This window comes from Gopherus evgoodei, chromosome 10 (genome assembly GCF_007399415.2).
Source record: "Gopherus evgoodei ecotype Sinaloan lineage chromosome 10, rGopEvg1_v1.p, whole genome shotgun sequence".
In the NCBI taxonomy this organism is placed as follows: domain Eukaryota; kingdom Metazoa; phylum Chordata; order Testudines; family Testudinidae; genus Gopherus; species Gopherus evgoodei.
In genome coordinates, this window is record NC_044331.1 from 13585579 (window position 1) to 13611890 (window position 26312).

Here is a 26312-nt window from a genome sequence, read left to right on the forward strand (position 1 = left end):
TTCTGTAGCTCATGGTGTAGTTAACATAAAATTATTGTTCATAAGTGTATACAGAGAGACAGCATGGTCCAGTGGATAGGGCAGTGCACTGGAAGTCAGGAGATATGGTTTTGTATGTGACTCTGTCCTGTTTCCTTGTGCAAGTCACTTCCTCTCTGTGCTTCTGTATCTCCTCCCACCAGTCATCTGTTTAATTGTTAATTTGTCAGAGCAGGGGACTATTAACTATGGCCTACTCTATGCTAGAAAGTTAGGTTGACCTAGCTACATCCCTCAAGGATATGAATTTTTCACATTCCTAAAAGACATAGTTAAGCCGACCTAAGCCCCAGTGTGGACAGTGATAGGTCGAACGAAGAGTTCTTCCGTCGATATAGCTACCACCTCTTGGGGAGGTGGATTTACTGAAGACCTCTTCCGTCTCTGTGGTAAGTGTCTATGCTATAGTGGCACAACTACAGCTGTGATGCTGTAGTGTTTCTAGTGTGGACGTAGCCTGTGTGTTTGCGCAGTGCTTAGCACAGTGGCACCCCAATTTTGTTTGGAGTCTATATGCACTACAGTATTGCAAATAAATAATTATCATAAGCCCAAATACAGGGGGAACCAAATCTGAAGGGGAAAGGGGAACCATAAAATGGGAGACACCAGGAAAAAGACCAGGCAGGACGTTTGAAATGAAGTGTGGTTATTTTGTGTTAAACATTTTCTGTCACCGTCAGCTATCACCATTTTTGAGGATTAATTACAATAAAAGCTAGGGTATCACATTTGTTTGAGATGGAGTTAAGTTGTGGTTTAAATCAGCCTTCATGCATTTTGCTCTGTTATAAGCTGTCTGTCTTTTGATGTTATCTGTCCCAATTGTCTTTGAAGCATTTTCAGTAGTGTGTGTGTGCACTGTTTTAGAGCAGCTGTGTTTCTGTGTTAGTTTATAATTAAGAAGTTAATGTTATAATAGTAAACAATATAGATATGAAGTAACATTATAGGGTGGAGCCCAGAGAATTCTTCTCTGCACATTAATGAAAGCTCTTTGGGCGGTAAAATAATCTTGCCAAAGCAGACAATAAAATCAGGCTTATTTTTATAGGTTTTTACCAAGTTAAGGCTGAGTTTGTAATTGTTAACTCAGCGACTAACCAGGGACTAGTGTTGTTAACCTTCCAATCTAAAATGTGTGTTCTTCGATAAATGTCTTTCATTATCATAATGCTGTAGTGTAAAGATGCTGACTGTTCTTCACCCACCCCTTGTAGATAATTTTCATGACTAATCCCTGGGTGTCTGCTTGTATAGCAGGATCTATTTAGACAAATGCAAAAAAGAACACACCCCCTATTTCATTTATTTCAAGCAACATGCATCTCAAAAGAGGAACAAAAATAAAGGTACTGAATTTAGGTATTGTTTTATGTGTTTCTGAAACAAATGTTAATGTCAATGTAGGTGGTATGATACTTCAGTATAAATCTGGCTGCAGCTTTGTCCTGTCCCTTTGCTTCCCTGGTGAGGGAAGGAGCATGCTCAGATTAGCCAACCTCCCCGGCCCCTTTTTAAATCTGGCTTTTCTGGTGTGGGATTTGGAGCACCAAGAGAATGGAAAGTTTGCTGCAGAAGGAGTGACACAGTTTCCTGTTGCTAAGTTCAACAAAAACAACATAACAACTGTACTATATTAAGGCCATTTTAAAAAAACAGCTGAAGATTTATAAATAGAGCTTAATCCACACATGTAGCTTTAGCTAGTGGCTAGGTTTAGGCTGGAGATGGGAGGGGGAGGAGAATCACAAAATATAGATGTGCTGCTCTCTCTCTTCTCTGCTACTGTTTTATGTAGTGTTAATTTCACATAGCCAGGGATTTTTCAGGTGCCTGTTGCCTTCTCATTAGTGGGCCATTTGGTGGTTAGTAAAAGTGGTTTCTTAGCTTGCACCAAATAGGGACTTTTTATTGTTTGCACCTACTCATGGGTTTTGTTTATCAAAGATTCTTTAGTGATGTTGTTGGGAAGCAAAGTGAGAGTAACCACATTTTTCACGTCTGAAATTTGCACAGTAGTACAGCATTTGCGTATTTATAATTCAGAAATAAACTTATGTGTGGAGAGCAAAAAGCATTGACCCATGTCTCTAAAAGAGAGAAGCTTCATTATCCTGAGCCTGTTGCATGACACATGTGAACATGGGGGTGGGGAGAATTATGTATACCACTTATGGTTTAGTCTTCTAGCCAGAGGAGTAATTGGATAGCTGGTGCACAGCGATTCTACTCACTTGAGCATTATCTGTACAGTTACCTATCCTGTCCCAGAATACTTTGCTTGACTGTGGATCTTGTGCATGTGATGGAAAGGCTGCCGCTGAAAAGGATTTAGGAAAAGGGTGGCTTTGAGGGTAGCAAACATTAAGAATATAACAGGAAAAGAGTACATGAGAAAGTAGTTCTGAGAGGAAGCTTCTGAATTTAACAATCAACATTTGGATTTGGCTTCTCTGTACACAGAAGCGCACACTGTGTTTGAGTTCATTGATATAAATAGCTACTGTTGTCATAAATACTGTTAAACACAACCTAGGAAGATCTTCTTTACTGTCACAATGGTGGGGCTGGGTATTCCAAAGTACCTGTTCATTGCTGCTCTTTGCCATCCAATAATTATTTGGCGATGAAATTGTTCGTTCTTCCATCCTCCTTCCTGTAAGGTTTCTCAAATTAAAGTGGGCTTTTAAAGTGGGAATTTCTCAAATGTCCTAAAACTGCTTCCTTAGAAATTATATTTGTTCAGTTTTAGGTCCAATTTTGTAGCAAGAATTTCCCAACTTGTTCAAAGAACTAGGGGCCACCAAATGAAATTAATAGGCAGTACATTTAAAACAAATCAAAGGAAGTATTTCTTCACACAATGCACAGTCAACCTGTGGAACTCCTTGCCAGAGGATGTTGTGAAGGCCAAGACCATAACAGGGTTCAAACAAGAACTAGATAAATTCATGGAGGATAGGTCCATCAATGGCTATTAGCCAGGATGGGCAGGAATTTTGTCTCTAGCCTCTGTTTGCCATAAGTTGGGAAAGATCGACAAGGGATGGATCACTTGATGATTACCTGTTCTGTTCATTCCCTCTGAGGCATCTGGCACTGGCCACTGTCTGAAGACAGGATACTGGGCTAGGTGGGCCTTTGGTCTGACCCAGTTGGACCGTTCTTCATGCATTTATCAGTATGTACTATAAACTGTGGTTATGTCTGAGATTTTAATTAGCTACTTCTTTGTGTCTCCTTTTGTATTTTGTTTGGGGAGCATAAGTGGAATTGGGGACAATAGCAGGATATCATAAATTCATGTTAAACTTTCACTTCAAAAACGGAATGACTCTAGATTCTTCATCCAGGGGTCAAGGCATACTGATGGGAAACCTGTCCTAGCTTCAATACATGGTTATATTCAAGCTTAGCAGACTTGACTTCGTTTCAGTAAACTGATGGGATGTCAGATTATTTGTGCTCTGACAGCCTTAAATCTTTATTAAGTCTCTACTTTTTGAAGAATTAAATGAGCCTGACTTTGTGTTTTGTATTTAGAAATGGAACCTTGTAGCTGTGGGGGGTCAAATTACTGCTTTCTGAAGTACACTTCCCCTTTTGTTGGCCCCAGAAATAAATTGCAGCTGTTTTATTCCTTGAATCGCTTTGTGTAGCAATGACACAATGGAAGAAACTGCCTTTCTTGGTTCTTGCTTTTTTTTAAGTGTCCAGGGTAACAGTTGGTAGCTGGCCAATGAAAACACAAAGCTGGTTCACTAGGAGTTGTCCTTTTTGCTTATTTTGTTCATTTGTCATATATTGTTGAGTATTATGCACCCTCCCTTTAAAAGATGGAAGGTTTTCAAGGACTGTGTATTTTCAACAAAAGGTACGTTGCCGGTAAAAGTGGAATTTGTAATGATCTTTGCGTGGAGGGAAGCGAAACTAAGTAAGCTGTTTGCACTTTTCCCCATGTCCACTTCTTTGATAAGGAAACACAAATGACAGGTGCTAGCCACATCATTTACTTCACTGGTAGGTGCTCAGGTACCGTGGTGATGGATGCAGTAGATGCTTGACTAGAATATACTAGATAATGCTGCTTATATACCCTTCCATAAGCCTTTTTATTCTGTGTTTGCACAGTTCCTGGCATAACAGAGTTCTGGTCTATGACATGTCTCCTGGACACTACTGCAGTACAAATTATTAATAATAATAAATTGTTGTTTAACTTTCTTTCCAGTTTAGTCTCCCATATTTGAGGTTGTTAGCACTTACATTCAACTACAGCACTTAGAAGAAATGGAATTGAATTACTAAACCTAATATTTGCATATATGCTTAGGGTTACTTATGTGAGAGACATATGCACCCAAAAAACACAAAACCAAAATTCTTTTAAGATCCAAAACAATTAGCAACATAAGTGTATTGGTTTTAAATTTAAAACTGCATTTTAAAGTTTTATATTTGAAACCATTTCTCTTTTATTTATCCCCAAGCCCTGAGCTCAAAGCTATATACTTACCTCATCTTAATAAATAAATAAACCTGTTGGCTTTTTCAATAGCATTATTTTTATTATTTCATGTAGCTTTTACGACAGGGGCACCTTTTAGACCCTCAGGACACTGGTAGCTCTGCCACTGGGATGGGTGAACCACTGCCTCACAGGGAAATGAGAAAATAAAATAAAGATTTTCCAGAAGTAACTAATGATTTTGAGCACCTTAATTTGGGGGGGGTCCAACTTGACACATTTTAAAGGGACCTGATTTTGAGAGGGTGGGCTCTTAACACTTTCTAGAAGTCAGGCCCCTTTTGAGGCATCTCACATTAGCTATCCAATCATTGATGTGCTCAAAATCATTAGTAACTTTTGAAGATTTTGGTCATGATTTTATTATCCTGGCAATATTATGTGTCATTGTGGCTCCTCACAATGAAGGATCAATTCAGGGGCAGCTGCACCAGTGACTCATACTGTGTAGTAAATATCACAATAGGTGACTCTGAAGCAACAGTAGCAGCCATAGTAGTATTTTATCGAACAGCCTGACAACAGCCAGTGCCTTTTCAAAACTCGGACCGTCCTAATAGAACAGCAGAAGAGTGTTATAGTCTTCACTTAAAATATTGATCAAGACATTTGAAATGAGGTAAATGAACAAAGCCCAGCGTATATCATGGGCAGTGAATACAAAGATTATGTTAAAGTTGTAGCTAATTACAGGCATTCCTGGTAGTGATATCTAAAGTTAAGGTTGCCCACTACTTACCATCATAAGACTTTAGAATATCAGGGTTGGAAGGGACCTCAGGCGGTCATCTAGTCCAACCCCCTGCTCAACGCAGAACCAATCCCCAACTAAATCATAAGCATGAGTGGGCACACTTCTACTGATGTTGATGGACATCTCAGGGACAGGGCATGACCAGTATTTGAACCCAGGACCACTGGCATCCAAAGCCTAGGTGCTAACCCTAGGCCATAGAGCCTTGTTCAGAATTGCTGACAAGTTTGACAGACAGTAACCATTCAGGCTGAAATTTTCCATGCCCGGTGTCAGCCTCAATCTGAATTTTTGGGGGGAGGTTTTAGTTAAAATGATTCATCCGTTTCTGAAATTAATGAAAAGTACTTTTTGACCAAGTTAAAAAAAATGCTTACAACCATTTAATTGAGGAACTCTAGTGCCCCCATGCTTTGGAGCAGGGAATTGAAATTTGGCAGGGGTCACCCTGGTGTCAGAGTTGTACCTTTTGATGTTCCTGTGAAAATCTGTCCAAATTTGGCCAAGATATGACTCCAAAAAATCTCAGTTTGAACATGTTCAGTAGAAAGTTAGTTTTGCAGCTAAATTCTCCAAAGATTCTGACTGTACTGAGCATGCAAGGGCTGAATAAACTTTCCCTGTACCTGCACCTTCTGGCAGCCAAGGGCTAGTGTGGCACCCAGCGCTGGAACCGAGCATTAGAAAACTGCCTTCTGCTTTCAGAATATAAAGGGGTGAGGAATTGGGAAGTAGAAGGGTCCTTACCTCCTTGAAGGAGTCATGGAGGATGGGAGACAAGAGTTGGAGGATGAAGGGAGCAGAGAGGATCAGGAGCTGAGGGAGGACGCAAGACTGGGAGGAGAGCATGTAATAGAATTTCTGTTTTATATTTTTGTAATTAGGAAATTACTTTTAACAAACAAAAATAGACATTAAACGAATGTTAAGGTTGCAAAGTCAAGGACATAAAAGTAAGGAAATGCCAAAATTAAGGGTCGTCTGTACAATCCTAATTCAGCCTCCTTGTTAATCTTTAATTGCATGACTGCATAGTATATTTTCTATTCGACCCCGCCTCATTCAGTGATTGTGTAGTGTGGAAAATTTCAATTGAATGGCTGAAGTTTGGCAGTTATAAGCAACTGAGAACCTTAACTGTAGGTGGCCCTATGGCCTTGGCCTATTAAATTATTTGTGCCATTTGCCTTTTTAAAATGTTTTACTGCATTTGTAACGATTATAAATGTGGAAGGAAGCCATGCAGTAGAGACAATCCCGCTGAAATAACTTGCAGTTCTTGAAGACCACGTTGCTTTTCTGTGAGTGATGCAATGAGGATCAATCTCCTCCACCCTTCCAGAGCTGACAAGGAGAAGAGTGGAGTGAAAGAAATGAGCCAAAAATGGGATGTTGTATCAGTGTTTCCATTACCATGCGTTCTGCTTACTCTAGTAAGGGTGACACACTGGGCCAGAACTTTAGTCCAGTCATTGTCACAGACCTTTCTCACACCCACTAGTATCCTGTCTCTAGCTGGGTCATTCACAGAGCACAGGCTGCTGTGGTCTGAGGGGAAATTATGTCATATGGTCAAACTTTTTTTTTTTCTCACTTTTAATCTCAGTGTTCTACTGAATAACATTCCCTTTTATGTTTTTGTTAGCTTTAAATGGTAAGTATGTTCTGATTTCAGTTTTCCCCTCACAAAGGTGATTTTCACTGTTAATGTTGTGTAAGGATATGCAGTTCCCTCTCTGTTCCTTCCCCTCCATCCCCCCTCCCCCCGGCACCAGTGAAAAGCCTGTGCATCTCCAAATAGACTTGAAGGTCAGAAGGGACCATTGTGATCATCTAGTCTGACCTCCTGCACATAGCAGGCCACAGAACCTCACCCACTCCTGAAATAACCTCTGGCTGAGTTAGATGAAGTCCTCGAATCATGGTTTTAAGATTTCAAGTTACAAAGAATCCACCATTTACTAGTTTAAACCTGCAAGTGACCAGTGCCCTGTGCTGCAGAGGAAGGCAAAAAAACCCAGTGTCTCTGCCAAATGGGCCCAGTGGAAAATTCCTTGCCGACTCCAAATCTGGCGATCAGTTAGACCCTGAGCATGTGGGCAGGACCCCGAAGGCAGATACCTGGGAAAGAATTCTCTGTAGTAACTCAGAGCCCTCCCCATGTTCCATCTCCGTCAGCTGGGGAGTTTTGTTACTGGCGGTCACCATTGGGCCACATCCCATTGTAGGAAATCTCATCATACTATCTCCTCAGCTCAGATGTTTGCCTTTGGATTACCAAAGCAGCATATTCCATAGTGTGTACTTTCTAGAGTTAGAATGACTATAAAATGCAAGGAAACTAAAATAGGTTACTAGCCTGAGACTATCCTGAACAAGTATTACCAGAACGTTTTCTTTTTTGTAACTCGGCAGCAGGAAGACTTTCACAGTACTCATTTTTTTCTTCCCACATTTTGTCTGTGATGTCATAGATGAGATTTCCTTCATGCCTACATCCCAGTAATCCTCAGCTGAATATAATAATGTCCAAGTTTCAGATCACAGGATTCCTGGAAAGCAGTAAAAGGGGCAGTACCATAAAGCAATGTTTCCCAAACTTGGGATGCTACTTGTGTAGGGAAAGTCCCCGGCAGACCAGGCTGGTTTGTTTACCTGCCGCATCCGCAGGTGCGGCCGATCCTGGCTCCCATTGGCTGCGGTTCACTGCTCCAGGCCAATGGGAGCTGCAGGAAGCGGCGGCCAGTACGTCCCTTGACCTGCATTCGTCCGCTGGCTCCTGACAGCCAGTGTCCCGGTTGAGGACCCCTGTTCTAGTGTATAATGTGAATACTGTACTTTATGGTAATTTTCACTATACACGATTTTCCTCTTAAGCGCTGATCTTAGAACCTAACCCCTGCGTAAGATGTGACTCCACTGTAGTGTAAAAAAAAAATTGGGGGGCACCGCTTTTTGGTGCCCTCAAATCTTGGTGCCCTAGGCAGCCGCCTAGTTCGCCTAGTGGTTACACTGGCCCTGACCGTCATGACTTCTGAACTTTATGTAAAAGCAGCAAAGAATCCTGTGGCACCTTATAGACTAACAGACATTTTGGAGCATGAGCTTTCATGGGTGAATACCCACTTCCTCAGATGCATGTGTCATGCATCTGAGGAAGTGGGTATTCACCCATGAAAGCTCATGCTCCAAAACGTCTGTTAGTCTATAAGGTGCCACAGGATTCTTTGCTGCTTTTACAGATCCAGACTAACACGGCTACCCTCTGATACTGAACTTTATGTAGAATTTCTGTATTCACCCTCATTTGTACCAAAAGCCAGATCACATCTTCAGATGCTGATGCTTCTAAAATGCAGGGGATAATACTGACTTTTCTATTGAAGGAGAACCCAGAAGTATGAGTGGGACACCAGAACAATGTTTCTTTTTACCATCACTTAGGACATTCCCTTCACCAATTTGCTGTTTTCCTGTGATCTGTGTTTGGTCTGCTGTTTTGGAATAAACCCACAATGGAGCCTGTAACCAGATATATGACTCAGTTTTGCAGTGGTTTAGTGAAGTACATCATAGCAGCGGTGGGATAGCGAGAGATGTTGCGTTGGAACTAGCCTGCTTGTGGTTCTTGTCTTCTTATTTCCCTCTCCTCTCAGCTTGCTCGGGTTTTTTTAATCTGTTTTGTATGTACTTGTATTTAATGAAAAACAAAATTGGCGCTATAATGGGATTTCTAGTTCTCAGTGGGCCCAGAAACCTCTCCTTTGAATCACCAGTGAATTTAGCTGTTCCCTCCTCTTCCTGTTTATCGTTTAAGTGCCCACAGTGTGCTCAGAGCTGTATAAAACAGAAATGATGGCAGTTCTTGTCCCAAACAATGTACTGTATATAGAATACATGCAGAACCAATGTTGCTTTTTGCGGGGAAGAAGAACGTTCTTGGGAGGACTTTTTGTTTTGCTTGCTCTGTGGATATTATTGTTGTTTTGTATAGGAACAACTCTCTGGGCAAGTTCTTACAGTAATTGCAAAATTAAGCCTGAAGCAAATCGTCGTGGTTTAGCATGAATCACCTTAAGAAAAGGCTTTTTCTTGGAAGTCTTCCTCGTCCCTTTAATACAGGGATGCAGAAAGGTGCCTCTGTGCATTTTGTATGTGCTTGTTACTTTCTTCAAGTGTCATGTGCTTTCCTTTCCTGCAGAGAGTGCCCTTCTGTGTCTCTTTCTGGTAGTACAGTAATAATTTCTTTTACCAGTGTTGTGACAATGATCTGTTTGTGTCCCCACCAGCATTTCGCTACATACACAATATTGTGCATTCCCCTTTCCATTACTGCGTATCTTTGTTGGTGAGATAAGAAGCAAGAAAGCGAACCCCTGCCCTTTCTAACTCATTAGCTCTAAGACCTGGTATTGAGCCTGCTCAACATTGAGCATGGTGACTTGTTTTTCCTCTGTCTGAGATTGTACTCGCCTCCGTAAATCAGAGTGAGAGCCCAAATTCTGATTTATTTCACATTCAACTTTTAGCTCAGCCTCCACACGCACCTGAACACATTACAGAGAATTCCTAAAAGCAGTTAGAAGGGATATTGCTATTGCAGATTGGCATATAATACAATTGTAGAAAGGTGGGCAATAAAACGCTTGTTTCAATTTTCAATCTGAGATCTGACACCCAGGAGTTTAGCAATCTCTACGATCTCTTCTAAATGCTGCAGCACAGTTCTTATCAAGCACAGAAACATTGATGGATGTGGACAGCTGGAGTGTGTTGTCATCACTGACAAGGATTTCTCAAGTATCAGAGGGGTAGCTGTGTTAGTCACACAGCTAGTTGGGTTTTATGGGGCAGATTATATTTTGGGGGACTGAGGGCAGTGGGAAGCAGTAGATTTTTTTGGTAAGAGACACCCTGTGCTTACAGCTGACCCTGGAGTGTCTATTTGGACTCTTATCTGGAGCATTCCACTGCTACCTTAGGGTGGCTGAAACCGTTGAATAATGATGCAACACACTGGAAATGTGGATGCTGAGTGGAGATATTGGTTGCAAGGTTTGGGTCCTCAATCGCTGCAGTAGTAGATAGAGGGAAACAGAACAGGATAAAAATAATGTAGTGCTGAAACTAGAGCCTGAAAGGTAAACAAGTGCAGAATGCTACAGCCTGCTTATTAAGTGGTATGTCTTGGCAGTAACACACCAGCACCTGTGCTCTATCTGCAATGACTACCTGTTGGTTTGTGAGAGTGATTTAAGGGGGGGTGTAGATGAATGAAGCCTGAAATGACCTGGAATCTGCTTTCCTTTCTTCCTATGCCAGACTGCTGCTGCGGGCAGCAGAGATGCTCAAGCTGGAGCTCTCTTGGTAGGAATGGCACCTTAACTCTGTAATTAACTACTTTACTCCCTACTGTTCCCTCGATCTGAAACAGGCTTCAGAGCCCTCTGCATGTCCCGTTTGTCTACCAAGGTTTTGGGAAGGAAGGGAGGGAAGGGGATAGGGAGGACAGGGGTTCGCAGTTGTGGCGGGATATTGTTGGTGCGTTGGTTGGGTTGCTCTCAGCTTTGGTAAATGCTTATCCTTTGGGGAAGCTGCCAGATTTTGTGTTGTGTTTTTAAAATTGTCAGAGACATCTGGATCCCAGAGTATGTGCTTTTTCTCTTGCTCTCTTTCTGCGATAAATCTAAATAAATAGATTGATTAAATAACTGGCCCATTAGTGAGGAACCCAACATTTAGAGCAGGGGTCAGCAACCTTTCAGAAGTGATGTGCTGAGTCTTCATTTATTCACTCTAATTTAAGGTTTTGTGTGCTGGTAATACATTTTAACATTTTTAGAAGGTCTCTTTCTATAAGTCCATAATGTATAACTAAACTATTGTTGTGTGTAAAGTAAATAAGATTTTTTTTAAATGTTTAAGAAGCTTCATTTAAAATTAAGTTAAAATGCAGAGCTCCGCAGACCGGTGGCCAGGACCCAGGCAATGTGAGTGCCACTGAAAATCAGCTTTCATGCTGCCTTCGGCACACGTGCCATAGGTTGCCTACCCCTGACTTAGAGAATGCTCTGGCCAGCTCCTCACCCTAGCCCTTCTCAGTGCATCCCACTTGCTTCTAATTTGGACTTTGCCTTTGGGATTTTCTAGGCTGAACTCTCCTTCATGGTATTAGTTTTTATTGTGCTCCAGGTACCAGGGTTACCTCTTGGCTATGTGGCTCCTCAGATTCCTAAACCTATCCTCCATTCAAGAGCAGGGCTCTACCTATTTCCGATAAGTGAGCTCTGTTTGCATTAGCTTTCCTTGTTACCATTCTTTTGGGAAAGTGTTGCTGCAAATAAACAGTTATCCAGCCAGATTCTAGTAACACATGATAGCATAAAAACAAAGGAGTTTTGAAGAAAAAAGCAGTCTGCTGCATTCAGGCCAGAAGAGTGCGAGGAAAATTCTCTGAGCATTGTCTTTTCTCCCTGTCTGTGTAAGAATATAATGAAAAGGTCTTCGTCAAGTGCAAGAGCTTTCCCAACTCGTTGTGGTTCTTTCTCTGTTAGGAGGATAAAGCTAACAGACAAACTTATTATACCAGTAGCTGAGCTAAGTTTCTTGTTGATTTCTAACTGAACTTTAGGTTTCTGAGAAAAGCACAAAAATGAAATGTATGTATGTAGTGTGATGAGTAATCACTGTTCTCCAGGTGGTAAGTAATGTTGTCTGGCAGATTAGCTACCTTTGGCAGGTCTGCTTTTTAAATATATGATGTGTCTCCTTTTACGGCAGATGTCTGGGGTCGCAGTACTGAAACAGCAGAAGGGTGGTAGGCCGCGAGTGAGGTTGTTGGCAGAGCTGTGAGGGGGACATGGGGAAGGAGGCCAGGTGTGGAATATCAGAGGATGCTGCAGGTCAGAATTTTGGTACATTAGCAATGCGCTGTGTGGGACTCAGGCCTAGGATAATAGGGAGTGCTGCAAGTCAGGATTAAAGTGTATTAACCGTGCAGTGAAAGCATCCCTCTGGGCATTGCATTTTCTTGGTTTCATAGCTAATGCCAATGATTAAGAAATGAAAAAGGAAAAGGAGCTTCTCAGTTTAAGCATAGTCTGGCCATCACCCTTTTAGCTTTAATGCAAGGAGTATGGCCTCTGTCGGCTTCTTTACCAGGCCCCCCGTGGGGACTGTCTTTAGTGCTGGAGTTAGGGGTGAGCATTGGGCAAAGGACCTGACTAATGTTTCTTTCCATATTTCTCTGAAGCTGACCTAGTCGAGAGAGCACAAAATGGCAACAGCTGTTGAAAAAGCCATAATTGTTTGACTATCCCATAAGGCATTTAAGTTGTCCCAGCCCCGATACAGTGAGGGAAGGGGATGGAGGAGGAGGATCCTAATATATATTTTTAATCCTCTAAAAAAGGTTTTGCTGTTGGCCAAAACGTCATAGGCAGTCAGAAAAGCTGCAAACAGAAGTACACCGAAGTATATTGTATTTCTTTAAACATTTCTAACTTTAGCTTAAATCCTGTCTTTTCTCCTGTTACTGAATGCCGTGGTTCAGAAAGAAAATGTTTTTCTTTCATAACTTTTGGATCTTTTGCTGACTCTCCCCCTCACCCCACCCCCTTTACCGTCTGTATAAATAAACCCATTTAACAAAACCCGATCCTCTTATAAACATGGAATAAGGACAGCATCCCACATATGGGATTCATTAGTTTTTGCATGTTTTGAAGTACTTGTTTTTTTCTAACTGCTAACTTCAAAAACTTGAAACACTAATGCTGCATAATAGCCAAAAGGGCTCGCTGAGTCAGCTACAGTTCCAGTGTTGGATGGAAGGGCTTTGTAGATCAATTAATTAACCATTCCATAATGGGAAGGAATTTCTTGCTTTACAAAATAATCTCTTGTAATTCTTGCATCCTCCAAATCCTTTTGTTTTGCTTTTAATTGATTTCACAGGGACCTACTTTGCTGAAAACTCTGAAGGTTTTCATGCTTCTGAGTCTAGTAGACATTTCTGCTGTAAGGCCTCTGAGAATGCTAGGAAATATTCCCTTCATCCCTCATTTAATGGAATGTAATCTCCGATTTAAAAAAAAAATAAATTTTTTAAATCTCCTTCCTTGGAGCTGTTAGCAAGAGACCTGAGATCATCCTTTTTATTCAAGAACAAACTGCTGAGTTACCTGTGACATCAGGAGTTTTAACTGAGGAAGGAAGATCCCAGGTTAGTCTCTCTAGTACCCCCAGGGAACTTCCAAAACTCTCAAGCATCTTGAATGCTTCTGTGTGGCATTCACACACACATCCCCCCCCCCCGTGCGTCCTGTGCCCAGTAGGTGGGGTTTACTGCAGTACCAGCAAGTCTGCACTTCTCATGCCTTGAGGGGTGTGATTCACCAAGGCGAAGGTAACTGTGTTGGGGAGGTATGTTGTCATGAAAGTGAAATAGACAAAGCCTCTCTAAAACACATTCAGTGGCCTGAGCTTCCCACAGCTTCCAAGCTCGTTCCAAGGTAGAACTGACATTATTAGAAGCAAAGAGAGCACTATTCCACTGAGACGCTCTGCCAGCAGGAACGGATTTATTCCAGTGGGGCTCCGTGATAAACTGGAAGGAATGGCAACCTTCATGTACTATATTATGAGCCAAATTTCTTACTGAATAGCTGTAGTATGTAGCATTCCGTAATCATAAAAATAAATATTGTTTTTCTTTTCTGTAAAAATGTCAACAATAAGGCTTAGTGATATCTGGCTGCTAAGTAAGAGATGCTTTTTATCCCCTGAAGTGCCTCTTGTAGTATTATGTAAAGCTGTGAAGAAGAGGCATTTGTTTAGCCTGCCAGACCATTCATGCCACTTTGAGTGGTCACAGCGTGACAGTTCTGACGGACAACACGACCGCCATGTTTTACATAAACAAGCAGGGCGTAGCCCACTCCTCGCTGCTCTGCCACGAGGCTCTCCTCCTCTGGAACTTCTGCATAGCCCACATCATTCACCTCAAGGCATCATATCTCCCAGGGGTGCGGAATGAACTAGCGGACCACCTCAGCAGGTCATACCGCATGCACGAGTGGACACTCAGTGGACATCATGTAGTCGCTCTTCTGCAAGTGGGGGTTTCCCCGGGTAGACCTGTTTGCCGCCAGGGGCAACTCGCAGTGACTGCATTTCTGCTCGTTCCAGGGCCACAGCCCGGGCTCAATAGCAGATGCATTCACAATCCCACGGGGAGGGGAATTAAAATACGCTTTCCCCCGCTTCCTCTGGTGCACGAGGTCCTGATCAAGGTGCGCAGGGACGGGGCAGCGGTCATCCTCATTGCCCCGGCCTGGCCCTGCCAGCACTGGCTCACCACGCTCCTGGAGCTGTCGGTGGAAGCCCTGGTAACTCTGCCCCTACGCTGGGACCTCATGCAGGACGGAGGGCTGCTCCTCCACCCCGACGTGCAATCTCTGCATCTGACGGCATGGAAGCTCTGTGGTTGAACCCTTTGGAGAGCCAGTGCTCCCTCCCTGTGCAGCAGGTCCTACTTGGTAGTAGGAAGCCCTCTACCAGGGCGACTTACCTGGCCAAGTGGAAAAGGTTCTCTGGCTGGTGTGGGCCCCAACAGGTCCAGCCACGCCAGGCTACGGTGCCCACCTTTCTAGAGTACCTACTGCACCTCAAGCAGCAGGGTCTGGCCCCGTCCTCGATCAAGGTGCATCTGGTGGCCATCTCCACCTTCCACCCGGGGTTTTCAGGAGGCTCGGTGTTCTCCCACCCAGTGGTGGGGCAGTTCCTTAAAGGATTGGAGAGGGCCCCCCAGTCCCCTCATGGAATCTCAGCTTAGTCCTTTCTAGCCTCATGGGGCCCCCGTTCAAACCCCTTGCTACCTACTCCCTCCTCCACCTTTCCTGGAAGGTGGCATTCCTGGTGGCCATTGCCTCAGCCAGAAGGGTATCTGAGCTGAGGGCACTCACCTCGGAGCCGCCATACACAGTATTTCAAGACAAAGTGCAGCTTTGCCCACACCCCAAGTTCCTCCCAAAGGTGGTCTCACAATTCCATCTAGGCCAGGACATTTGTCGGCCGGTGTTATTTCCCAGACCCCATGCGGACACAAGTCACCGCAGCCTGCACTACCTGCATATCTGCCGAGCATTGGCATTCTACTTGGAGTGCACCAAGCCCTTTCGTAAATCCACACAGCTGTTCGTGGCCATGGCGGAAAGGATGAGAGGCCTCTCGGTGTTGGCGCAACGAATCTCCTCCTGGATTACAGTCTGCATCCAGGTATGATATGACCTTGCAAGTGTTCCAGCCCCAGCAGTCACGGCCCACTCGACCAGGGCACAAGCAGCTTCAGCGGCTTTCCTGGCACAGGTCCTGGTCCAGGAGATCTGCAGAGCAGCCACCTGTTCGTCTGTGCATACCTTTACAACGCACTATGCGGTCAACCAGCAGGCCTGAGAGGATGCGGCGGTTGGCGTGGCGGCCTTACGATCAATTGCTCCATGACGCCTACCCTCCTCCGAAGGTAAGCTTGTGATTCACCTAATGTGGAATGGACATGAACAAGCACTCGAAGAAAAAACGATTACCTACCTTTTCGTAACTGCTGTACTTCGAGATGTGTTGTTCACATCTATTCCATGACCTGCTCCCCTACCCCTGTCGGAGTCGCCGGCAAGAAGGAACTGGAGGGGGTCGGGCCAGCGGGGGTATATATGCATGGTGCAGTGGCCCCGCCGGATAACACTAAGGGAAAAGTTTCCAACGCTCGTGCACGCAGCGTGCGCACACCTAATGTAGAATGGACATGAACAACACATCTTGAAGAACAAACAGTTACGAAAAGAGTAGGTAACCGGTTTTTCCTTAGATTAGAATCAGCGAAACGTGTGCCCTACCATTTTCCTTTAGCCTCCGTCCTTTCAGTTGTCCGGTTTATTTTCTATACAGTGTCTAATAGGGGAATCCAGGGTAGTAATTGTCTAAGTTGCTAACTTTCTATTTGTTGCAAACTTGCTTCAGTATTTGCACAACTTCAAGAGCTTTCATTTGCTTTAGGAGGGACATCTGTTAACTTTAAATAATTAAATAAATTGTTGCCACCAGGTGGCACACAGGCTGGTTCTGTTTTCATGTTCAGCTGCAACATTCATCAGATCGGGGAAAAAACAAGCATAACTGCTAACAAAATGTTTTCCAGACTTCATTTGTCCTCTCAGAGGGGTTCTGTATCCAAATTCTGCTTTGTTTTTAGAAGCATGTTGTGAGGATGCAAAGTATATTATGTCAGATTTTATATATATACTTTTAAAAATGCCTGTCTTTTCAGTACTGAATTGTATGTGACTCTTTGATGTACAGAAACTGCGTTGTCCTCTTGAAAATACACCCTAGGGTCTCTGTCTTCTAACATTTTTTCTCTTACCATTGCTGACCTGCCATTCTCCGAATAAGTTAAATGTGTATGTCTTCCAAACTTGGATGTAAATTCTTTATTAGTTTGTAATGTTCCAGTGCAGATTTCCTTCCTCTTCTTTAGTTTTAGGAAATAGTGTTTTGTATCTCATTTGGGCAGAAATCTTAACAATACTTCTTGCAAAGTGTCATAACTTTTTAAAAGCACAGTTTAAAACCTTGCCCTTTCCCTGTTCTCCTTCTGATGTATTTAACAGCTCCTGCATGTAATGATCAGAAGTGGGTTTTGATTTGATTAGAAGGAAGAGGATTTTTTTTTGCGCTCTCCTCTATTAATTCATATCAGAGCCACATTTCAAAATATTAATATTCTGCAGTATTTCTGTAGATTGCATCATTTTCAGCGTTGCATAACTATATGCATCATGTAATTTGAAACAGATAACAATAATGCTGTCTGTTTTAGGCTAACCATGATTTCCTTGTCATTAAGCGGTCTGTTAGCTGGTGGGGTGGGGCGGGAGGAGGGGTTTTATCTGGAGGAGTTAGAGATCATATGATGCAGTTGAACAAGACTTTTTCTTCAATTGAAATCTGCAGCACTGGTTTTGGTTTGGATATGAAATGATTGGTTAGTTTCAAACTCTTTATCATTTCCAGATGTTTTTAATAAAGTGCCCAGAACTGTCGAATCTGTAGCCAATGGATGTAGCTGCTGATTGTTTCTGTTCTCCATTTTGAGTAACTCTCATGAAAGGAGAGCAGAAAAAGAGAGAATTACTAGCTCATTTGTTTTCTCTCTGTCTTTTCTACTGATAGTGCTGTGCATTTGTGGTTGTATTCCTCGTTATGTATACAGTGCATATTTCCTGGGTGTATGCGTGTGACTGCATGTCTCCAGGGACTGCCTGCATGTGTTAAAAATAAAGAAACACAAGATACCAGGATACCATTGCTTTTCTTTGACTCAGCAGGAGCCTGTTTCCTGCATCTTCCTTTTGTATGTGTATGTAAGGAGACTGGGATGTCTGGGAAATGAGATTTCCAGCCTCTGGCTATGCAGTAAAAGCCTCACCTAAAATGGAAAGAGACTGACCGTCTCTCACGTGAGAGTGCGCATGGCAGATAATTTTGTGTGTGTTTTGAAACGTGAAGTTTGTGACCACAATACCTGGGAGGAAAAAACCTGGAGAAGGGACAGGAGCGTTTGTAGCCACTGCCAGGAGCAACTTAGGGAGCTTCAATTTAAAAAAAAAAAAAATGTGTAAAAGAGTTGGTCACTTCACTGTACATGTGAGAGGAGAGTTCTAAGGGATTCGTTGGTGACCATGCCATTGAGTTCCAGAGCCTGTGAGATCAAAGCATGTTAATCCTGAATGGAGTTCTGGTAGTCACCTCACTTCACAGAGCTAACAAGATGAATAGATAGATATTGATCCTTTCCTTACTCTTCTTCCTCCTGGTGCAGAAAGTACCTGCCTGGGTATCCTCTAATTTTTGTCCCTGGCTAGAGGTCATTGTCAGGCGAGATCAAACCAGTATCTTAGATGCCTTTATACAAATGCAAGAAGTATGGGTAATAAGCAGGAAGAACTGGAAGTGCTAATAAATAAATACAACTATGACATTATTGGCATTACTGAACTTGGTGGGATAATACACACGACTGGAATGTTGGTGTGGATGGGTATAGTTTGCTCAGGAAGGATAGACAGGGGAAAAAGGGAGGAGGTGTTGCCTTATATATTAAAAATGTACACACTTGGTCTGAGGTGGAGATGGACATAGGAGACAGAAGGGTGGAGAGTCTCTGGGTTAGGCTAAAAGGGGTAAAAAACACAGGTGATGTCGTGCTGGGAGTCTACTACAGGCCACCTAATCAGGCGGAAGAGGTGGATGAGGCTTTTTTCAAACAATTAACAAAATCATCCAAAGCCCAAGATTTGGTGGTGATGGGGGACTTCAACTACCCAGATATATGTTGGGAAAATAACACCGCGGGGCACAGACTATCCAATAAGTTCCTGGACTGCATTGCAGACAACTTTTTATTTCAGAAAGTTGAAAAAGCTACTAGGGGGGAAGCTGTTCTAGACTTGATCTTAACTAATAGGGAGGAACTTGTTGAGAATTTGAAAGTAGAAGGAAGCTTGGGTGAAAGTGATCATGAACTCATAGAATTTGCAATTCTAAGGAAAGGTAGAAGGGAGTACAGCAGAATAGAGACCATGGATTTCAGGAAGGCGGATTTTGGTAAGCTCAGAGAGCTGATAGGCAAGGTCCCATGGGAATTAAGACTGAGGGGAAAAACAACTGAGGAAAGTTGGCAGTTTTTCAAAGGGACGCTATTAAGGGCCCAAAAGCAAGTTATTCCGATGGTTAGGAAAGATAGAAAATGTGGCAAAAGACCACCTTGGCTTACCCTTGAGATCTTGCGGGACCTACAAAATAAAAAGGCGTCATATAAAAAAATGGAAACTAGGTCAGATCACAAAGGATGAATATAGGCAAATAACCCAGGAATGCAGAGGCAAGATTAGACAAGCAAAGGCACAAAATGAGCTCAAACTAGCTATGGGAATAAAGGGAAACAAGAAGACTTTTTATCAATACATTAGAAGCAAGAGGAAGACTAAGGACAGGGTAGGCCCACTGCTCAATGAGGAGGGGGGAACAGTAACGGGAGACTTGGAAATGGCAGAGATGCTTAATGACTTCTTTGTTTCGGTCTTCACTGAGAAGTCTGAAGGAATGTCTAGTATAGTGAATGCTTACGAGAAGAGGGTAGGTTTAGAAGAGAAAATAACGAAAGAGCAAGTAAAAAATCACTTAGAAAAGTTAGATGCCTGCAAGTCACCAGGGCCTGATGAAATGCATCCTAGAATACTCAAGGAGTTAATAGAAGAGGTATCTGAGCCTCTAGCTATTATCTTTGGGAAATCATGGGAGACGGGGGAGATTCCAGAAGACTGGAAGGGGGCAAATATAGTGCCCATCTATAAAAAGGGAAATAAAAACAACCCAGGAAATTACAGACCTGTTAGTTTAACTTCTGTGCCAGGGAAGATAATGGAGCAGGTAATCAAAGGCATCATCTGCAAACACTTGGAAGGTGGTAAGGTAATAGGGAATAGCCAGCATGGATTTGTAAAGAACAAATCGTGTCAAACCAATCTGATAGCGTTCTTTGATAGGATAACGAGCCTTGTGGATAAGGGAGAAGCGGTGGATGTGATATACCTAGACTTTAGTAAGGCATTTGATACGGTCTCGCATGATATTCTTATAGATAAGCTAGGAAAGTACAACTTAGATGGGGCTACTATAAGGTGGGTGCATAACTGGCTGGATAACCGTACTCAGAGAGTAGTTGTTAATGGCTCCCAATCCTGCTGGAAAGGTATAACAAGTGGGGTTCCGCAGGGGTCTGTTTTGGGGCCGGTTCTGTTCAATATCTTCATCAACGATTTAGATGTTGGCATAGAAAGTACGCTTATTAAGTTTGCGGATGATACCAAACTGGGAGGGATTGCAACTGCTTTGGAGGACAGGGTCAAAATTCAAAATGATCTGGACAATTTGGAGAAATGGTCTGAGGTAAACAGGATGAAGTTCAATAAAGATAAATGCAAAGTGCTCCACTTAGGAAGGAACAATCAGTTTCACACATACAGAATGGGAAGAGACTGTCTAGGAAGAAGTATGGCAGAAAGAGATCTAGGGGTCATAGTGGACCACAAGCTTAATATGAGTCAACAGTGTGATACTGTTGCAAAAAAAGCAAACATGATTCTGGGATGCATAAACAGGTGTGTTGTAAACAAGACACGAGAAGTCATTCTTCCGCTTTACTCTGCGCTGGTTAGGCCTCAACTGGAGTATTGTGTCCAGTTCTGGGCACCGCATTTCAAGAAAGATGTGGAGAAATTGGAGAGGGTCCAGAGAAGAGCAACAAGAATGATTAAAGGTCTTGAGAACATGACCTATGAAGGAAGGCTGAAGGAATTGGGTTTGTTTAGTTTGGAAAAGAGAAGACTGAGAGGGGACCTGATAGCAGTTTTCAGGTATCTAAAAGGGTGTCATCAGGAGGAGGGAGAAAACTTGTTCACGTTAGCCTCTAATGATAGAACAAGAAACAATGGGCTTAAACTGCAGCAAGGGAGATTTAGGTTGGACATTAGGAAAAAGTTCCTAACTGTCAGGGTAGTTAAACACTGGAATAGATTGCCTAGGGAAGTTGTGGAATCTCCATCGCTGGAGATATTTAAGAGTAGGTTAGATAAATGTCTATCAGGGATGGTCTAGACAGTATTTGGTCCTGCCATGAGGGCAGGGGACTGGACTCGATGACCTCTCGAGGTCCCTTCCAGTCCTAGAGTCTATGAGTCTATGAGTCTATGAGTCACTTTCTAGCCTTTAGAAAGGGTGAAATGGCTGCTTCTAGCCTATGCTGCAAATGGAGTTGCCCCCTTTAGAGGTTTGTCTTATCACATATTTCTGCCCAGAACCCACAGCCATAATTAACATGGATTGGCCTGTTCATCTGTCTCATTTGGAGGCCAAGGACTGAGTGAGCCATAATCACTGAACTTCTTTCTCATCATAAAAAGACTATAACAGTGTTCAAAAAAGGACTAGATAAATTCATGGAGGATAGGTCCATCAATAGCTATTGGCTGGGATGGTGTGCCCAGCCTCTGTTTGCCAGAGGCTGGTAGTGGGCAACAGGGGATGGATCGCTTGGTGATTGCCTGTTCTGTTCGTTCCTTCTGGAGCACCTAGCATCGGAAGACAGGATACTGGGCCGGATGGACCTCTGATCTGAGCCAGCATGGCCATTCTTATGCCCAGCAGCTCAGAGGTGAGATGCGCTATCTGAGGCAGTCTGAAGGAGCTTGTACAGCCGCTGCATGGGTCAGCCATGCTCTGTAGAGGAAGAGAAGACTTGTGTGTCTCAGTGTCTCAAGAACCTGTCACGAGGAAATTACGTTTAAAAAAAGATCACTACGTTCACTTGAAAACCATTGAAGAAAATGCCAAATGTATGAGTTGTAGATGCTGTTTGCAGCACTCCATTGGATTAGAGCATCATCCCTTCACACTGCTCAATACAGCTTTCCTAGTCGGAATTAACTTCAGGATTTTGTTTACAAGCAACTGTCTGGGGGACATCTGAGTTTGAGGAAATCCCTGCCTTATATGGCAGAGCCTGAAGAGCTGTCACAGACACTTGTGATTTCTTATCTCTATGACTGCATGACTGCTGGGAATCCATCATTGCATGAAACTGGTGACTCCTGAAAGTCCCTTTTTACTGTATCGTCATATTTGGGGTATGTCCTAATACTGAAAGCAGAAGCTGCATTCACTAACAAAGGGAAAAGATTCCGGGACTGATCTCATGAGCCAGTGGATGGTGCTATCTGAAAGATTCAGGTATGGGAACCTCCTTAGTCCAGTTGAGTGAGTTGTGGAGGTGATGTTATAGGTTGTGAGGGAGAGTTTGGAACTGCTCCGGGCTGTGGAAAGCTGAAACGAGAGGTGGGGGTTGGAGATTTCAAAGGAGATCAGACACTTCCATCTTCCTGGTGGTAGCTGGTTCCGAGCCACTCTGATGTGTTGAATGAGACTGCCAGTCTTCTGAGCTTGCATGGTGAGTGTACTAGTTGTGGTGGTTGATCTGATGGCTTCAGGATAGCCAGATTGGGGTGGCATTTGCAAGGCAGCTGAAAATAATAATTTACATTTTTGCGCCATATTTCACCTCAGTGTTTTACAAACTCTTTGCCTATGAGAATCAGTTTGCCCCCCAGTGAAAGGCAGATCTTCTGGGGCAGAAGCCAGTGACATGCCCCAGCAGACTTGACAACATTTGGAAGAGAGGAACTTGAGCTGCAGAAAACTCCTGCACTTGCAGAAGGGTGAGAAGAGCTCTCACATCTGGGCTCAGAGCAGATGGGACCTCTGATTTTTAAAGATGCTTCTGAAAGATCCTCATGAATTGACATGGGTGAAGCTCACTTTTCATTGATTTTGGAAGGATACAGGGTTGAGTAGTCCCTGCCAGAATTTGAGTTTGCAGTTACAAGTAGCCTTGAACAACTAAGGAGACTTAGACCACTGAGTCATTTCCTCTGGGACTGTATCAACAGCCTCAAATCCTCAACTATGTGCATTAATAGAGTGAATCCCTGTCCTGGGGGACTGACCAGTTTCACGGGCCTCATGTAGAACGTCTTTCCATATCTGCAATGGAAGGTTGATTTGACATTGCCATTACATACAGTTCTTATTTTTCCCTTTGTGATGCAGTCTTAAAAGCTTCCTTAATTCCCATCTTCCTCTTTAGCAACAGCAGTGTGAGTTCTTCTGCTCTGTAAAAATCTCTGCATTTTGCAACTTAAAGCCTTTTTCCTTTTCTCTTCTGTCTCTCTGTCCCTCTTCCCTTTTAAGCAGTGAGTGAGAGAATGTCTAAAGCCAGAGAAGTATGGAAACATTTTGTCCCACGAGAGGTCAGGGTGGGGTGGAAGCTGAAGGGGGCTTGGAGAGGGCTGAATCAGTTTGAAAACAGGAAACCATGTGGCAGTGTGAAATGAGGGCCCAGCTGATGTGAATGAGCCATTGAGAGGAAGGGAGACTTACTGGCTAGACCAGCATTAGAGAGACTTAAAAACTTTGTTTAAACACACTGCTTTTCAGATTAAAACAAATGAGAGAGAATTGTATTTTTTTTATCTTGTAAATAATATAGCAAGCTGCTGAAGCCTTTCGCTTCTCCTGCTGTGCGCTGCAGACAGAGCAAACACTGAAAATGACTGTTTTCCTTTTTTTCACACATTAAATCACAAGGTTCCATTCCTGTTTTTGAGAAGCTGTACACCTGAAACTGTCTCTTTTCATTCACCTGAGGCAGGGGTTGGGAGAAGGACTGTCTTTTCTCCTGATCCTTTTCTTTAAGATGCACACTTTTACTCTTCTTCATCTCTTTCAAGTAACCAAGTCCAAGAGGCCGCATCGAGGTGAAAGAAACAGGGTGAAAAAGAAAGCCCTGTTGTCCCCCTGCTTTTTCTCTCTACAGAAAAGATGAATCATGTTCCCACAACTGCAATTAAATTTTCAAGACTCAACGCTGGTACAGCACTAAAAAGGCAAGCAGTGACGCTCCAGCTGAAATCAGGAGGGAGTGGCTTCATTTTATTTCTTTTTTTTCCCCTTTTGCCCTGTGCTGTCATTAGAAATTTAAACTTATTCAAGACCAATCCCTCTTGCTTGGTTAACAGTGGACTTACTTGAAAGAAGGAGTGTCTTTTTTTGTTGTTTTTCTTTTCCATCTTTAAACAGTGGAAAAAAAAGTCTATCAGTAACAGTATTTTCTTTGGATTTGAGGGCCAGACTCTTTTCTTCTTTGAATTAGAAACGTTATGTTTGAGTCTAGCCTAGGTATTTTTTTTTCTTTCTCTTGGTATGTTACACAGTTCCAGTTGCATGCATCTGGCTTTTGTTCTCGCTCTCTTTCCAGAATTTAATTTTGGTGCTTGTCTGCCATTAACATTGGCCAGAAAACTTTTTTTTTATCAAATGTAGCAGGAATACTGGTGCCATCCTTACCACTTAATATTGTTTTTAATTTTCATATTTAGAATAATCTCTCTAAACATATCTGTCTTGTTTGCTATAAATTTCTACGTCATCTGCATAAGTGACCCTGTGTTCTAAGAAGACTTTTATCAAACAGTCACAGCTCTGGGATTTTCTCTTTCCTGTTAAGAGAATTGGAGAGGCTGATGTGATTCTAATAACGCTGAGATGCAAGGACTTCTCTGAGCACATATGTGAGAGATTTGGACTGTACGCTTTACCGAGTTTATCCTGGAGTTAATGGTGGGCTCTGCTCCTTGCGTTTTACCTCTGTTTTCCTGTTTTTGGACAAAATGTATGAACGACACAAGAGGCGGTACAGCCTGTGTGACATTTCCAAGGTGGACAGGACTGTAGATGTTGTATTGTTAAAGGTACAGTATTGTTTGTTTACACTTCCTATTCATTAGTGCTGCTTACTCATCTTGGCTTCATTAATCTACTCCCTGCTGTAAATGCACCCCAGAAAGCCTGATTTCTTGAGCCTCCTTTGAAAGGGGGAGCAGGTGGGAGGCAGCTATCAGGAGGTGACTGTGCAGCTTTTAGATCTCGAGTAATTATTAAAATTATATAACTTCAAGTGATTTTGCTCTTGCTGTGACCGATACCTTGAGTGGTGATAGAGACATACTGTTAAATATGTCTTTTTCAAGTGCTTTGGCTGGCTGTCTTTTTTTCTCCTCTATCAAAATCATTAATGATACTGCAAAGATTTTGCAAACTTCCCAAAGAGATGAGTTGAGCCTTCCTGTATTAAGCTGCTTTTGAACTAAAGATTTTTTTTACCCACTGGTCCTCTGCGCTTCACCTGGAAGACTGTGGGTTCAGCCCAAAAAGGCATGGTAGGTTTTTTTGTCAGTGCTGCATGGCTCTGGCTGTTGGTTCTGTATAAAGCTTTTCTATTTTGGCGGAGGGGGTTGTTTTTGTTTGTTTGTTTAAATGTTTGTTTTGTCTTAAAATGGGTAGAAGAAAGCCTCAAATGCCTCTTGGCTAATTGTCCAGGGCGCTCTCCTCCAATCTAAAATTAGTAAGTACTCCACCAAACGGTATGGTGGCAGTCTGGGAATGTTCTGTCACTGTAATAGCTCTGCTTGGAGCTTAAACAGTTTCCTGGCACAGCGGATGGAAATGGGAAGGCAGCCCAAGTAACTTCATAACACTGACTGACTTTGATATCTTAACTCATGGAGGAGAATCATCTTTTTGAAACGAGGTGATGGGGTACTGGATGGGTAGGTGTCTCCTGCTGCATGGTTGCATGGCTAGTTTTTGTTAGTCACACTTTATGGCTCCTAGAGTCTTTTTTCTGTTCTGTATGTCAGAGGTGAAGATGGAAAATCTACAATTTTTTTTCAATCCAGAATTATAAGCAGTGTAGTTATTTTTTTCCATGATAAGTCTTCCCAAACAATTCCCTGACCCATCCCACCTGTACTAAGATCAGCCTGGCACTTGCCAACTCGCATTCACCTATAGATGGATTATTATTTCTGGCTCCCACTTAATGTGTTCTTCCCCCACCCCAAAAAGCCTTTGCTGGTTTTCTTGCCATATTAGATTTGGTGAATTGTTTTCTAATACTATATTTAGTTATGCTGATTACAAGAAACTGGAAGCCCCTGCAGTGCAATCTCTAGACACCCCTCTGAGTCATAGACAAAATAAATGTGCAGACACGTTATACAAACAGTGCTTTAGCTGTGGTGTTGAATGGTCCCCTATAATAGACAGGAAGCATTGTTACCCCCTGACAGATTCAACTGTTTACATAAAAAGCACAGTCTTTTTGGAAGCTGTGTTTGTCTGCCTAGACTAAACTGTTATTTGCTATGATTTTAGTGAATTAGTATTTCTGAAGTCATCAGTTCCCTAACTTAATTTTTGTTAAGTAAAACTTAAAATTTATAACAAAATATGTCTCTTGTGAAATCACCCTCA

The 26312-nt window shown here is 42.7% G+C and overlaps 1 protein-coding gene across 10 annotated transcripts in view; it reads left to right on the top strand.

Annotated features, from left to right (window-relative positions):
* The window catches only part of AKAP13 (A-kinase anchoring protein 13), a 332046-nt gene that overhangs the window by 188525 nt on the left and 117209 nt on the right, over positions 1 to 26312 (top strand). The window contains exon 1 of one of the 10 annotated variants that reach the window (XM_030577592.1): positions 24421 to 24748. The exons of the other annotated variants lie outside the window; for them this stretch is intronic. Coding sequence (XP_030433452.1) covers positions 24668 to 24748 — 81 coding nt within the window. The 5' untranslated portion in view covers positions 24421 to 24667. Of the gene's footprint in view, positions 1 to 24420; positions 24749 to 26312 lie in introns of those variants that run through there. 10 annotated transcript variants of the gene reach the window in all.